The 15,034-nt window shown below is 49.6% G+C and overlaps 1 protein-coding gene across 4 annotated transcripts in view; it reads left to right on the forward strand.

Moving 5' to 3' along the window:
• The first annotated feature begins 7,565 nt into the window (after nt 1–7,565).
• The window catches only part of PPARGC1B (PPARG coactivator 1 beta), a 120,386-nt gene continuing 112,917 nt past the window's right edge, over nt 7,566–15,034 (forward strand). The window contains exon 1 of one of the 4 annotated variants that reach the window (XM_061424011.1): nt 7,566–7,726. In XM_061424011.1, the coding sequence (XP_061279995.1) occupies nt 7,649–7,726 (78 nt within the window). In that variant the 5' untranslated portion in view covers nt 7,566–7,648. The remainder of the gene's footprint in view (nt 7,727–15,034) is intronic. The other 3 variants (XM_061424009.1, XM_061424013.1, XM_061424010.1) reach the window with 3 other exon arrangements.

The raw sequence follows: 15,034 nt of genomic DNA on the forward strand, positions 1-15,034 counted from the left end.
AGTAATTAACCACGTGTAAGGCCAGTGTGACTTCAAGAGTGAGGTGGCTCACCCATAAAGCCAGCCCTGGGTGCCCCCTCTCCTCTCACTTTCTTGAAATGAGCTGTGCCTTTGCTGTTCCATGTTTATGCTTTTACTTTATATATGTGTACTGGCCAATGCAATGGAAAATTATTTTGCATATTTAAAAACATTACATGCATAGTATAACATTGCATGTATCCTTAGGCTGCCTATTTATCTCACTCATTGCTTTTGTGTTTTATCTTTGTGGATTCATGCAGCTGTTATTAATTTTCACAGTTGTCTAATATTCCATTGTGTGGTCTCACCACAGTTCATTTTTTCCTATAAGCTGTATTTTTTTTACCACAATTAATAATACTGCAATGAACACCCTTGAACACAGTTCTCTGTACACATGTGTGAGCTTTTGTCTACTGTTTGTAACTAGGTGTGGAATTGAACTGCTCTTTCTTACTAGATGCTAAGGTTCTTTCCAATTTTTTGCTTGGTATCAGTGTGCTCCTCCTGTATGCCTCCTCTTGTCCCACAGTCATCGGAAAATACTCAGTTCAATTCAGTTCAGTTCAGTCGCTCAGTCGTGTCCGGCTCTTTGCGACCCCATGAATTGCAGCACGCCAGGCCTCCCTGTCCATCACCAACTCCCAGAGTTCACCCAGACTCACATCCATCGAGTTGGTGATGCCATCCAGCCATCTCATCCTCTGTTGTCCCCTTCTCCTCTTGCCCTCAATCCCTCCCAGCATCAGAGTCTTTTCCAATGAATCAACTCTTCGCATGAGGTGGCCAAAGTAGTGGAGTTTCAGCTTTAGCATCATTCCTTCCAAGAGCACCCAGGACTGATCTCCTTCAGAACGGACTGGTTGGATCTCCTTGCAGTCCAAGGAACTCTCAAGAGTCTTCTCCAACACCACAGTTCAAAAGCATCAATTCTTCGGTGCTCAGCCTTCTTCACAGTCCAACTTTCACATCCATACATGACCACAGGAAAAACCATAGCCTTGACTAGATGGACCTTTGTTGGCAAAGTAATGTTTCTGCTTTTGAACATGCTATCTAGGTTGGTCATAACTTTCCTTCCAAGGAGTAAGCGTCTTTTAATTTCGTGGCTGCAGTCACAATCTGCAGTGATTCTGGAGCCCCAAAAATAAAGTCTGACACTGTTTCCACTGTTTCCCCGTCTATCTCCCATGAAGTGATGGGACCAGATGCCATGATCTTAGTTTTCTGAATGTTGAGCTTTAAGCTCAACTTTTTCAGTCTCCTCTTTCACTTTCATCAAGAGGCTTCTTAGTTCCTCTTCACTTTCTGCCATAAGGGTGGTGTCATCTGCATATCTGAGGTTATACTCTGGAGAACCCTTATGCGCTGCCTCTTCTCTAAGACTCATCATCCACTGAAGCTCTTCCCTGTAATCAGCCCATCATTTCTTATCTATGACCAAAGCCTAGTGATTCGCACTCTAAAATGTGGCCTCCACCCATTCACTCTTCCAGATCCCTCCTACTACTTTCATTGTCTTGGCTCAGGATCCCACCTCTCCCATGGGCTCTTCTCCCAGCCCCACCCAGCTTTCAGCTCCCCCAGCTTCCATGAAAAAACTTATTACAGGGCTTTCCTGGTGGTCCAAAATCACTACAGATGGTGACTGCAGCCATGAAATTAAAAGACGCTTACTCCTTGGAAGGAAAGTTATGACCAACCTAGATAGCATATTCAAAAGCAGAGACATTACTTTGCCAACAAAGGTCCATCTAGTCAAGGCTATGGTTTTTCCTGTGGTCATGTATGGATGTGAGAGTTGGACTGTGAAGAAGGCTGAGCGCTGAAGAATTGATGCTTTTGAACTGTGGTGTTGGAGAAGACTCTTGAGAGTCCCTTGGACTGCAAGGAGATCCAACCAGTCCATTCTGAAGGAGATCAGCCCTGGGATTTCTTTGGAAGGAATGATGCTAAAGCTGAAACTCCACTACTTTGGCCACCTCATGCAAAGTGTTGACTCATTGGAAAAGACTGATGCTGGGAGGGATTGGGGGCAAGAGGAGAAGGGGATGACAGAAGATGAGATGGCAGGATGGCATCACTGACTCGATGGACATGAGTCTGGGTGAACTCTGGGAGTTGGTGATGGACAGGGAGGCCTGGCATGCTGCGATTCATGGGGTTGCAAAGAGTCGGACACGACTGAGCGATTGATCTGATCTGATCTTCCTGGTGGTCCAGTGGTTAAGAATCCGCCTGCCAATGCAGAGGACATGGGTTCGATCGGGATCCAGGAAGATTCCACGTGCCATGGGGCAACTAAGCCCATGCCCCACAACTATTGAGCCTGTGCTCTAGAGCCCACAAACGGTAACTGCTGAGTCCCCATGCCACAACTACTGAAGCCCATGTGCCTAGAGCCTGTGCTCTACAACAAAAGAAGCCACTGCAACGAAAAGCCCAAGTACCACAATCAGAGAGTAGCCCCGCTCTAACTGCAACTAGAGAAAGCCCAAGTGCAGTAACGAGACCTGGTGCATTCAGAAATAATCTTTTTTTTAAAAAGACTTATTACATCCTAGCATGTTGACTAGTCTCTCCCCTGCATATTGTAGAGATCATAGCTGTGAGTTACAAGAGAGCAAAGATTATATTATGGTTACTATTTGTGGGCCTGTAGCACAGTGCCTAGCATCTGGCAGGTTCTAAAAATATTTATTGAATCTATCTATCTATTTATCTATCTCAGTTCAGTTCAGTCGCTCAGTTGTGTCCTACTCTTTGCGACCCCATGAACCGCAGCACGCCAGGCCTCCCCGTCCATCACCAACTCCTGGAGTTCACCCAAGCCCATGTCCATCGAGTCGGTGATGCCATCCAACCATCTCATCCTCTGTTGTCCGCTTCTCTACATAAACATTATGCTGTAGCAGTTCCAGTTTTTGAATCAGATCCTTAGGATATGTTTCCAAAGGAGCATTATTGATGATTTAGGATAGTGAATGTGAAGTTCAAAGTCCTTTGTAAGTGAACTTGATCCACACAAAATTCTAGGTCAGGTAGGACAGATAGGTTGATCATTAAAAAGGTCCCAAAGTGATAGAGTATAAAGATATTCACAAACAATAGGTACTCAGGCATTCTTACCATCTGCTTGCCTTATTTGCTAGAGATACTAAATTTAGATGTTGCCCTTTAATTCAGATAACTCTTTAAATGTTGCTGTATTATATTATATATGTAATACACATATATATGTATTTTATACATCTAATTATATATTATATATATGTAGTAACCTGGTAGAATTTACATCTCTGTAAAAAAACAGAATAATTCATATCACTGGACCTTTGTTTCTCCATCTATCAAATGGGTATAATGAGGGACCATTATACCTGTCACACCTGTCTAGGATCATTTTGCTCTGTGAACAGATGAAGAAAAAGCAGGTGTTTCTATTCCTACCCCACTTCATTATTCCCATGCTTTGTGCACAGTCATTAACAAGGCAGAGGTGAGTGAATGAAAACCTGCACTTGCAAAACTGGGAAACAGTCATAGGCAACTTCACAGCTGTTTAGTGCCCCTCATCTGCTGATTTGGGAACACTTTTCAGCATTTGTAGTGTGTAAAAGAGACAGTGATCTGCTAAGTATCCCCTAAATGTACTGGTGAGTTTATAAGTTGGCCCTACAGGGAGAAGAGGGCAACATAAAGAAATGCTTTGCTTATGCTGGACTTTCTTTTTTTTTTATTCTGACTCCACTGTGTGGCATGTGGAACCTCCCCAAACCTACGCCCCCTGCAGTGGAAGCATGGAGTCATAACCACTGGACTACCAGGGAAGTCCCATGATGGAATTTCAAGCACTGAAAGCTCTAGTCCCCAGTTCTGAGACCCTCAACTGACACAGCTGGGTGGTTTCTTCCACAGGCTCAAGCATGAGAAGTCTGTCCTGTGAAGACACCTGACCATGATATATCCAACCTAGAGCCCCGGCTTCTAGTCCTGGCTCTGTCCCGAAGGGGTGTGTGGCTTTGGCCACATTCTGCTACGTGTTCAGCGAAGCTGATGGGTAACATACACTCCACAATTCTCAAGTTCTACAATTCAATAGGAGACGGAGCCAGCTCTCTAAATTAACAATACAAATCGGGTGACTTCTTAGTTCCTCTTGGCTTGAGTCCCTGCCTCCTGGGACTGGAGAAATAGGTGGGAAATAGGTGTGTCAGACTCCCTGGCCTGGGTCAGAGAATCACTGAGTTGTGGGCAGCTGGCAGGAAACTTCAGTGATGATCAAGACTCATGTCCCCTCTCCCCCATTCACTAGCAAAAATTTACTAAGCAATTGTTCTGAATAGAGTGTGGGCAGGGGTGGCAGCTGTTGTGTTCACTGATTTATCCATGGTTCACATCATCCCAGCTGGCACTTAGTGGGTGCTCATCAAATGTCTATTGACTGATGGGTAGTTTCCTGCAGCACAGTCATTTAGGGGAACCTATTAAATGCAGATTCCTGGGCCCACTGTTGACCTATTGAATTTTAATCTTTGGTGACAGGGACCAAGTATCTGTCATGACTGGGGTCTGCGGTTTACACCGTGCACAGATCTGGCTTCAGATCTCAGCTGTGTCTCTGCTTGGTCTTGGACTAAGCATTTCAACCCCTTTTAAGCATTTGTTTCCTCAGTCATAAAATGGATATCACACCGCCAAATACTCAGGGTTGTTGAAGTCAATCTGAGATGATAATAAGCTCAGTTGTCTGGCACATGCGCAGAAGAGAGAAACTGTTAAGTTTGGGCTGGTATCTATAAACGCCCATAATATCTGGGCTAGAGGGTTCAGTAGAGGTCGATTTAGCCCAACTCTTTTGTTTTCTACAGGTATGGAAACAGCCTCAGAGAGGGGACGGTAATTGCCGAAGATTATATAGCCCGTTAGGTTTCTTGAGGGCTTTTATGGATCAGAGAATGTGAAGAGGTTGAGAATCTATTGAGTGGCCTTTAATAAAGGAATCCTTGGGATAAGATGTTTTTGTAAAAGAGGTTAGATATCTCAGATCAGGTGCCTTCTCATCTGAGTCTCTTGCCAACAAGTAGCCCATTCTGAGGACACAGGGATTAGTGAGAAAGGCCTTGTAGCTGGGCAATTAAAGACAAAAGCTTTTGGGTGGCGCTGTTGAGGGCTTCCCTGGGAGGCCCTGTCTGGCACTGCAGCTCTGCCAGGCCAAGGCTGGAGATGGCTAGTCTCAGGGATCCTCCAAGAATGGCCTCTGGGCAATAAAGGGCATAACACCAATCAGAGGTGAGACTGGATCTGGGAGGGATGCTTCTTGGAAACAGCGTCCTGGGAGGCTCTGGCTCTGATGTCTACAAACAGCAGCAAAAAAGCATGGCCTCAGGAGAGCACACGTCTTTAGTGCTGAAGGTGATGATCCTGGTGACGGTAGTGATGATGATGCCTGTGAGAATCAGCACTTCCTCTTTGCAGGCTACAGAACCAAGCAATTAATTTTACATGCATTGTTCCATTCAGTCTTCTCAAGATCCCTACCTGGTGGAAACTGAGGCTTAGAGAGGTTAAGTAAACTAGCACAAAGCTAGTGAGCACCAGGATTCAAATTCAGACCTATTGGAGTTCAAGGTAGCCAGTAGCATATAAGCTCTGGAAGAGAGGAAAATAACGTTGGCCAGGGCTTCAGGGGACATATATTTCACCCCCATTTTTACAGATGAGGAAACAAAGGACCAGAGAGGTTAGCACTTCCCTCATGAAGTCAGGTACTGTACCAAACACTTTGCATATGTTAGCTCCTCGATCATCATAACACCCCTCTTAAGTAAGTAATTCTATGGTCCCCATTTGTGTAGATGAGAAAACCAAAGCCTGAGAATAAATGACTTGCAGGTGCTCGAAACCAGGCACTCTGACTAGAGGGCCCACGCTCTTAACTCCCTGCGTTGCCCAATACTGGAGTGAGATGTGATGGGCTGGACCAGAGCCTGGGACTGCTGACTCCCAGGCTAGCGCTTCAAAGCTCCATGTAGGCTTTCTCTTGGGATCCATTGTTCCTTAAAAGCTCCCTGAACTAAAGCCCAAAGAGTGAAATCACGCCCTCTGGTTCTGGGAACCTCAAACTGGAGAAGGAAGCTCCTGCTCTGGTGTTCAAGTCTGAGCAGGTGTATTGGGGACTCTCCCTGTACTCTCCTTTCCTCCTCCGGCTGGGAGGGAGCCAGGAAGGGTGGGCAGGGTGGGGCAGGCCTTGCTAGCTTGGGATGGGAGGAGAGCAGGCGGCAGGAGGGCCCAATAAAACAGGTTGAAATCTTCCCGCCTTTCTGCCTTTACCCAGGCGGTGCCCTCATCTCCTGGCTGGCAAACAGCAGGGCATGATGATGAAAGTTCAAGGCTGGCGTCAGGAGGCCTGGGGGCTCTGGATCTGGCCCTGGCACTCACTCCATGCATACCCTTGACCCTAGGCAGTTTTCTTATCTACGAAATGTGTGGTGATGGTAATGGGAGATCTAAATCCTCTGGGATTTTTAGTTAACACATTACTAAGAACCTACTATGTGCCTGGCACTGGAGACAGTATGTGCAAAAGCAAACTCAGGCCCTGCTTTCATGGGTCTTTAAAGTCTAGTAGGAAGACGTCTGAAGATCAAATCTTCACTGTAACTACGGTAAAATGGCAACCGTTACCAGTGTTTTAAAGGTCTGCAGAGCTAAGGCCGCAGGGAATGATGGAAGTGGCAGGAGAGAGAGTTGACAGTCCGAGGAGCAGCAGGGAAGGATACAGTGAAGATGTGGTTTACTCGGTGAATGTCCGCAGACAGGGAACAGTATTCCGCAGTCGGATGGCTTACCCAAGAAACTGGGAGGCCAGTGGGCCACCAGGAAGCTGGCTACTTCAAGGCACTGTGGACATGGTCAGAGAAGGAGTTGAAGTTTTCGGGGGGGGGAAGTACACAGTGAAGGAAGCCAGAGAGAGAGATAGTTAAGAATATGGGTCAACGCATCTTCCCAAGAAAAGATTTTTTAAAAAAAGCTTCCCCCTCCGAGGAGCCTTCCTTGATTTCTCCACCTTTGACCTATGGTATCCCTCCCTCTCTGGCAGCAGCCCAGCGAGACACTCAAGCCTGTAGGGCAGTCAGACCTGGGCTTTGTTTTCCTGTATTAAACTATATCGTGGCATCAAACGAGGTCCTCTGCCTTCTGAGGCCTCAGTTTCCCCAGCTGTGCCGAAGCAGGTTGTCTCGTAAGGACCCGCCCAGCGCTAACGCAACGTGATTCGGTCGGCAGGAGCAGTGGGCTGCCTGCATTGCTGCGCAGGCATCGGGCTGCTAGCTGACTACCGTCACCCGGCTGCGGGCGCTCTCCTCCCGGGCCGGGGGCCGCGGGCGAGGATCCCGGCGCCACACATTGCGCAGGGAAGGGGGGGTGCGACCCCCGGCTTGCGCGGGCGCCCTGCGGCCCCGCCCCCGCGACCAGCGGCCCTGCGGCAGCGGGGGCCTGAGCTCCGCCCTCCCTCCTCCAGCCGGCCGCCCTCCCTCCTCCCGCCTCCCTCGCTCGCTCGCTCCCTCCCTCCCCCGGCCGGCTCGGCGCTGACTCCGCCGCACGCTGCAGCCGCGGCTGGAAGATGGCGGGGAACGACTGCGGCTCGCTGCTGGACGAGGAGCTCTCCTCCTTCTTCCTCAACTATCTCGCGGACACGCAGGTAAGATCAGCAGGGGCCACGGCCGGGTAGCCAGGGCCGCTGAGCTGCGGAGGCTGCCGCCGCAGCCGCGGAGGCCGGGAGGCAGCGGTGGGCGCATTGAGGGGATCGGGGGTTCCAGACTGCAGAGTCCCCCTTCCATGCACCCTGCGATGCACTTCTTTCTGGGGACAGGGAGCTGGAGGTCCCCCCACCACGCATGCCGGACCGTTGCGGTCGCTACGGCCGCTGGGGAGGGTCTAGCCTTGGTTGCTTGGATTCCGGCCCACCCCCACCCCCCTGCCCGCTGAGCTGGGGGGTTCGGTGCTTCCTTGAAGAGGTTGAGCCGCGTCAGGTGTGGGGGACCCTCATGCTGAGTCTGGGTGCAGAAGGCGCGCCCTCAGGCTCCCGGCACTTGCTGCCGTACTTTCACGTGGACTTGTGGCCCCGGCGCAGGCGCCTGTCCCGGTCCCCGGAGTCCCCTGATCCTCCGGTCTCGGGTACCAGGTCTGCTACAGCTAGCCCCCTCGAGGCTCTCTAAAAGCTCCCGCAGCGCGGAGTTTTCTGCCAATTGCCCGCTGAAGGCATAGGGGTCTGCAGGGCACGTGGACATGCGGGCGGGGATAGCACCTTCCTGGTTTCGCTATCCGGTGGAGTCCCCGGGGGCGAAAGCCCGGCAGCATGGGGCCGGAGGACTGTCTGGGGGCGTCTGGGTCCCCCTGCAGCGCGCGGCCCCTGGTGCGCGCTCGGCGATGCTGGGGGAAGGGAAGGCGAGGCGGCGAACCGGGCTCAGGCTGCGCCTGGGAGACCCACTGGCGACACGCGCGTGACAGGAGAGGGTGCTCCGTTGGGCCGGGAGGGGCGAGGAAGCTGGTTACTTGGAAACGGGGGCGGGAGGGGGGGCGGTTGCTGCTGGGATAAACTGCCCGGAAAATGCCCGCACAGGGAATGCGCGCCCCCTACCCGTTCCCCATTTTTCCCCACCCCATGCCTGTTGCAAGCATCAAGTTTGGCCCCATAGTTAGGGTTTTTTTCTACGGTCACCCCGGCACGGGTAGCGGGGAGGCTGGGGGTGCAGCCGAGCCGCGAATGAGACCCCGGATGCGGGTGCACGCCGGAGGCAGAGGGGCTGCTGGGCTCTACCGGGCGCGGCTTGCTAGGGCTGGTTTGGTACCTGGAGTCTGAGCGCCGGTGCCGGCTTGTTTTGCATAACACTGGAAGGGAGGGGGAGGGGGGCGGGATGTGGGAGGGGAGAGAGGGAAACTTTGCTTCTTGTTATATCTGCCTGTCTTGGGCGGCAGCAGCTGTCATGGGACCGGGTGGGCGGGGAGAGGCTTGCTAGCTGACTCCTTGCCGTGAGATGCGACTTGGAGGGGACGCAGCAGCCGAGACGTTCAGCTCTGGGGGACTCTGGGTGGCGAGTCCCGCTGGCTGCTGGAACCGCGCGACGTGGCCGGGTGTCGCCGAGAGGAAGCCCGCCACGCGCAGAAGAAGGCCGGTCCCTGATCGCTGCGGACGTCCATGCGTCAGGGAGCCGCGGGGCCTCGTGGTCGGTGGCGGGATCGCTTGGGTGGGTTCTGGGCACGGGCCGCAGGGGCTAGTGGCATATGATCGCGCTTCTCCAGGCCCGGGGAAAAGTGTGATGAATGGTCTGCGCGCGGTAGTGTGTGTTTGTGTGCACACGCCGCGCGCATCGGGCGCGTACCTTTACCTCTGACGAAACTGCAGTGGAGCTCCAGTGGCAGTCACCGGGCGCCGGCACTCGCCCCGGGCCCCTGTCTGCTCCGAAGGCCGATCCCAGCCTCGGCACCACCACCGCGCCCCCAGCCCCGTAGCCCCCAGCCCTCTAGCCGACAGCATGGGACCGGGGGGTGGGGGGACTGGATACAGGGTGGGCAGAGTTGCTGCTAGAAAAGTTCTACCCTCGGCCCTCTCGCTTGTCCGGGGGTGTCTCCAAACCCTCTACTAAGACGCGGATGTAGGAGGCCTGAAATAGCCAGAGACTCGTCCAGAGACCCACAGGAAGAACTCGTCCACTTTGGACCCGACCCTAGGTTTCAACACCATCTTCTGTGTTCTTCGGCTCACATTTGCCGTTTTAGCCGTCCAAAGTGCCTACCCAGCAGGCAAATTTCACCAAAGGAAACTAGAAATTTGGGTAATCGTGTATCAGCAGAAGCAGTGCAGTGGAAGTTAATCTGGGACGTTTTGCTTTTTTTATGTAACCACGTGATGGGCTGAGGCCCTTCGGGTGATCTCTGCCGTCCCAACTTGGGAAGTGTAATTGATAGGGGGAGCTTGGCAGCCGCCCCTAGAAGGCTCCGAGAACCAGCCGGAAGAGGACCTGGGCGGGTCTTCGCGGGCCTCCTCATTTTACAGTTGGGGATCGAGGCTGTGAGGGCTGGACGGCTGGTACAGGACCATGCAGCCAGTGGGTGACAGAGCCACCCAGGGCTCCTGACTCCAGGTCCTGTGTGTTACCTCGAAATAGCACTGGACTTGGAGTCAGAAGGCCTGAGTGGAGTCGCCTTCCCCACTCTCTGGCTGGGTGACCCCAGAGCAAGCCATTTTAACCCTCGAGCCTCCTTTCTCCCATCTGTCAAATGGGGCTGGTGGTGCCGGCAAGAGAAGCCCAAGGCCCGGTGGTTGGGGGTGAGCACTCTTTGCATGTGAAATGTCTGGTCCTTCCTGTAACTTCCTCTCCTCCCCCTAGACCCTCCCTGGCCCTCCCCTTCACCGTCTCCCCCTTTGGAAGGCGTGGGGAGAGTGAGTAGAAAGGTAATTTATCAGCTTTATCCCAAAGACTTGTCTTTGGCAGCTAATCCTGGGTTAGATAGAGGGAGGATTTCTGTTGTGGAGACTTAACTTATACCCATTCAGGTCAAAGTTCAGAAATTCAACAGATTAAGGGTTGTGAAAGTTTCTTGGAAAGGTTTGGGGCATGTGTCGCAAAGGACTTTGTGTTGGCTTCTCCTTGTTCCGGGCCCCTGCCTGTAGTGCCCTCACCCACCATCCCTGTGTGGCCCTCTCCTCTAGCAGGCCTCTCTAGCCCAGCTTGCCCTGCTTTCTCTAGCCTCTGGTTGTCTTAGTCTGTGTTATACAACCAAGCATTTTGTGTGTGAGTCCTGTGGCCCAGTAAGATTCTGGAACTAGAGTTGTGCCTTTCATGTCTTTGTGCCCCTGTGTCACCTGTCACTGTGCTGAGCTCCTTTGCTTAGCTCTTGGCTAGGCACAGAAATGACAGACAAGGGACGTTCTCAGGCTGGCTGGGGGGACAGCTGGGCCCAGTATGGGGAGAGAGGAATGCAGAGGGCTGCAGCTGTGGGCAGTGACTTAGGCTCCAGAGACCACATAGTAAGCCCACACTAAATATGGGTTGTTTGAAGACACTTGGGACATCAATCATAGATGTGCAAACTGTCAGAGATGGCAGGATCTTTATAAATCATCAAGTCCAACTCCTTATCATTTAAAAATATTTAATAATAGAATTGTTAGGAAACACTGGCAAGCATAAAGAAAAAAAATGAAAATATGTAATCTTACCCAAACATAACCACCGTTAATTTTTATATGTGTTTTCTGACTTTTTCTTTCCTATTGATTCCTATGGATTATATCTTTTGTACAAAAATGGAATCATTCTTTGTATAGTAATTGTAACTTGGAATCACACTGTTCCAACATGCTTTTTTTTGTCCTCCAAACAATATACTTTCCACATCAGCAAGTATTCTACCTAGTATCTTAATATCTTAATGGTTATGTAATATTGAGGGTTGAACCAAAAGGTATTTAATCAATCCTTTATCGTTAGTCATGTAAGTAGTTATATATATATATATATATATATTTTTTGCTCTTGTAAGCCATGCTGAAATGAATATCTCTGCGTATGTCTTCTTTTCTTCATTTAAATTCCTAGAAATGAATTACTCTGTCAAAGGAACTATGCAGGCGTTTGGTAAACACATTTCTGGATTGCCTTCTAGAAAGATTGTGCTAATTTGCACACTAGCATTGTGTGGGAATACCCAGTTCCCCATTACCCAGAAAACTCTTGGCATTTTAATTGTTTTTCATTTTTACCAGTCTATTCATCAATAAATTTTGTCACCTTATTGGTTTAATGTGCATTTCTTTGATGACTTGTGCTGCTGAACCTTTTCCCCAAATGATTATGGGCCATTTATGGTCTGTTCTGTGAAATGTCGTGTTAGTGAATTTGGCCCATTTTTCAGTTGGTATGCTGTTTCCTTGTTGTTCTAAAACTGGATCTGAACACCGGAAGGAGCACCTGCCACATGGAGAACTGGAAAAAATGGCTCGACTAGTGTTGACTTGCTTGGTCTGGGATGCTGCTGCCTCCACAGCCCCTGAAACCAGGGCTAACTTCTTTTCCAAGTCAAAGTTCTGGCCATCTATGGGGCAGGTTGAAGTGCAACCTTTGCTGGGTACCTTTACCCACTCTTCATCTGTGTGAGACCCAGGAGACTTAACTCTTTCACCTGAGCGCAGAAGGGGACACATTTGCTGGCTCTGTTTACCAGAGACCCAGGGTTCACTTTCACTGGGGCTTCCTGGCTGGTGCTAATGATCAGGATGCTTGTGGAACCCAGGAAAGGCAATGGCCCAGCAACTGGGCCCTGGGGGTTTATGTTTCCCCTTCACCCTAGGGCTTTCCTCTCCCCAGCTGCTGCAGGCTAGCCAGAAGTTTCATCATTGCCAGGATATGAGTCACCCTTTTCCTTCTCTCTCTGGAACAAAAGAAGGAATACTGGTTTGAGTCAGAAGAAGCCTTGCAAATGGGGGCTTATGCTGGGAAGCGAGTCCCTAACATAAGCATTGCAGTATTAATAGCTATCTCCTCCTGCATTATCATCATCATCAATGCCATTTATTGAGCATCCTCTATGTGCTGTGTGCTCTGCTGAGCCTTCTGTTTGCATTATTACATTTCATTCTCATAAAGATTCTACAAAGTATAGATGTCATTATTCCCATTTTACAGCTGAGGCATTTACAGTTTCAGAAAACTCATTGACTTGCTGAAGATGATCTACCTGCATTTCCTTGGAATAAGTGGAAATGCCAGGATCAGTGGGCAAGGTCCCCAGACCTCTTGATTCCAAGTTCCATGAAGACAGGGACTACTCTCTTTCTATTCATTGTCTTCTAGCACCTTGAGCAAATGAAGGCAAATTGTCAAGAGAGAAGGCAGAACTACTTCTCTAGGCCTCTGTTCTTCAATCTATGAAATGGGGATACTAGGCCCTAACTCTCAGGATTGGAAATTAAATAATAGAAAGTACATAAAATGAGCATCTGTTGTGCACAAAACTTTGAATCCTTCTGTCTCTGAAACACTTTAGAAGGGCAAGATCAAGGATAGAAGGATAGAATTAACTCCTGCCCATGCAAACTTTTCTCTGTAAGAAAGGGAAGCACAGTTCTTGTGATAAAGATGGAGGGAACCCAAATAAAGTCATTTAGAAGAGAATGAGCAGGGTTGTTTACTGTCTCTCCCTCTCCAACATAGTTGAATGCCTCAATTACATCCTGTGGACACTCAGCTGATGAGGAATCAATTGAACTGGATTGACCTTCCTGTTACTCTCCCTGACTTCCGGTCTGGGTCCTTGTCCATTCACAGCTGGGTTCCTGTATTTACTATCACACCAGACTTTGTCCTCTCCTGATTGTCCTCAGCCCCGATGGCAGATCAGTCCCCCTAGAGCACGTGTCTGATGCCACCCCGTTGCTCACACATCATGCATGGCTCCTTGCTGTGCTTAGTTGCTCAGTGTCTGCGACTCTTTGAGACCCCATGGAGTGTAGCCCACCAGGCTCTTCTGTCCGTGGGGATTCTTCAGGCAAGAATACTGGAGTGGGTTGCCATGCCCTCCTCCAAGGGATCTTCCCAACTCAGGGACTGAACCTGGGTCTCCTGCATTGCAGGTGAATTCTTCACTGTCTGAGCCACCAAGTACTCATAAATGCAAACCTAAAGTTTAACTTCATGTGCTAAGGCCTTCAGGTATTCGAGGTTGAAGAGTTAGGCCCCTGACTTTATCACAGGCTGTCTGCTTTCTCTTTGGGATCCTGGCCTGCCCCAGGCTATGTCATGAATCTTCCAGGAGGTATTGGCTCATTCAGCTATGTTCTGTCTCCTGTTGGAATTTCTACTATTTGCGTTATTCATCCTGCATAAGACTCAGCTCCCACGCTATCATTTTGGTGACATCTCACATCCAGGTACCACTGCTCCATCCCATATGTAGCAGAGAGCATTCTGAAGTCAGCCTGCCTGGGTTTGAGTCCTGGTTCTGTGATTTACCAGCGGTGAGACCTTTGGTATGTCATGTGACTTCTCCGAATTTCCATTTCCTCAGGTGTAGAGATAACGATAAATAGTACTTCCCTGATAAAGCTGTTTCACTATGGAGTCAATGAAAATCAAAGGACGTATGGATTTAAAGCACCTCACAGAATGCATGGCATAGAAGTACCCAACGATAGATACATCTCTTGTAACATATGTCTCGTTAAGTATTTAGGAAATCACTCCAGATTGTTAAGCTCCATGAGGGCAGGGATTTTTGTTCACTTTGTTAAACATTTTTTTTCCCACAATGAATAGACAAATGCCTGGAACACAGTAGCCATTCAGAATCCTCACTGGGTGAGTAAATGAGCTAGACTATGAGCCTCTTCAGAGCACGTGTTCATCAGACGAGGCAGATTAAAAAATCTTTTGGAATGACCTGAAAGTTCCTCTCCAGACATTCATCCCCAGCATTTTAATATATTCATAGCCTACCTGTGTTTCAAGCCCCTGCTCACACGTGACCACTCTGGAAAGTCTGTGAAGCACACTGTTCTGCTGACATGGAGGGTGCCACTTACTCTCTGCTAGCGCTTTGTCTTATTTTCCGTGTAGCATGCAGGATCTCAGTTCCCTGACCAGGGATCAAACTCATGTCCCCTGCAGTGGAAGTGCGGAGTCTGAACCACTGGACCGCCTGAGAAAGCTGTGCCTGTGTGCTTTTATCCCTATAACTAGAATGACAGCTCAGGAAGGGCAAGAAAAAATATTTTTATCCTAGTCTGGTTTTGTGTTTACCCATTAGGTAGGCAAATTTTTGAGCAGAACAATGTTTTATATGACTAGGTGTCAGGTTCTCTGCAAAGAACTTCGTATTTTAAACATTTTATCATGGAAAAATAGCGAACGTAGAGAGCCAAAGCCAGTGGCAGGAAGGGAATCGAGAATGTCCATGCCACCGTCACCCGGCTTTGGCCAAGCGGCCACTCTTGTCCGTCCACTCACAG

This window comes from Bos javanicus, chromosome 7 (genome assembly GCF_032452875.1).
Source record: "Bos javanicus breed banteng chromosome 7, ARS-OSU_banteng_1.0, whole genome shotgun sequence".
Classification (NCBI taxonomy): Eukaryota; Metazoa; Chordata; class Mammalia; order Artiodactyla; family Bovidae; genus Bos; species Bos javanicus.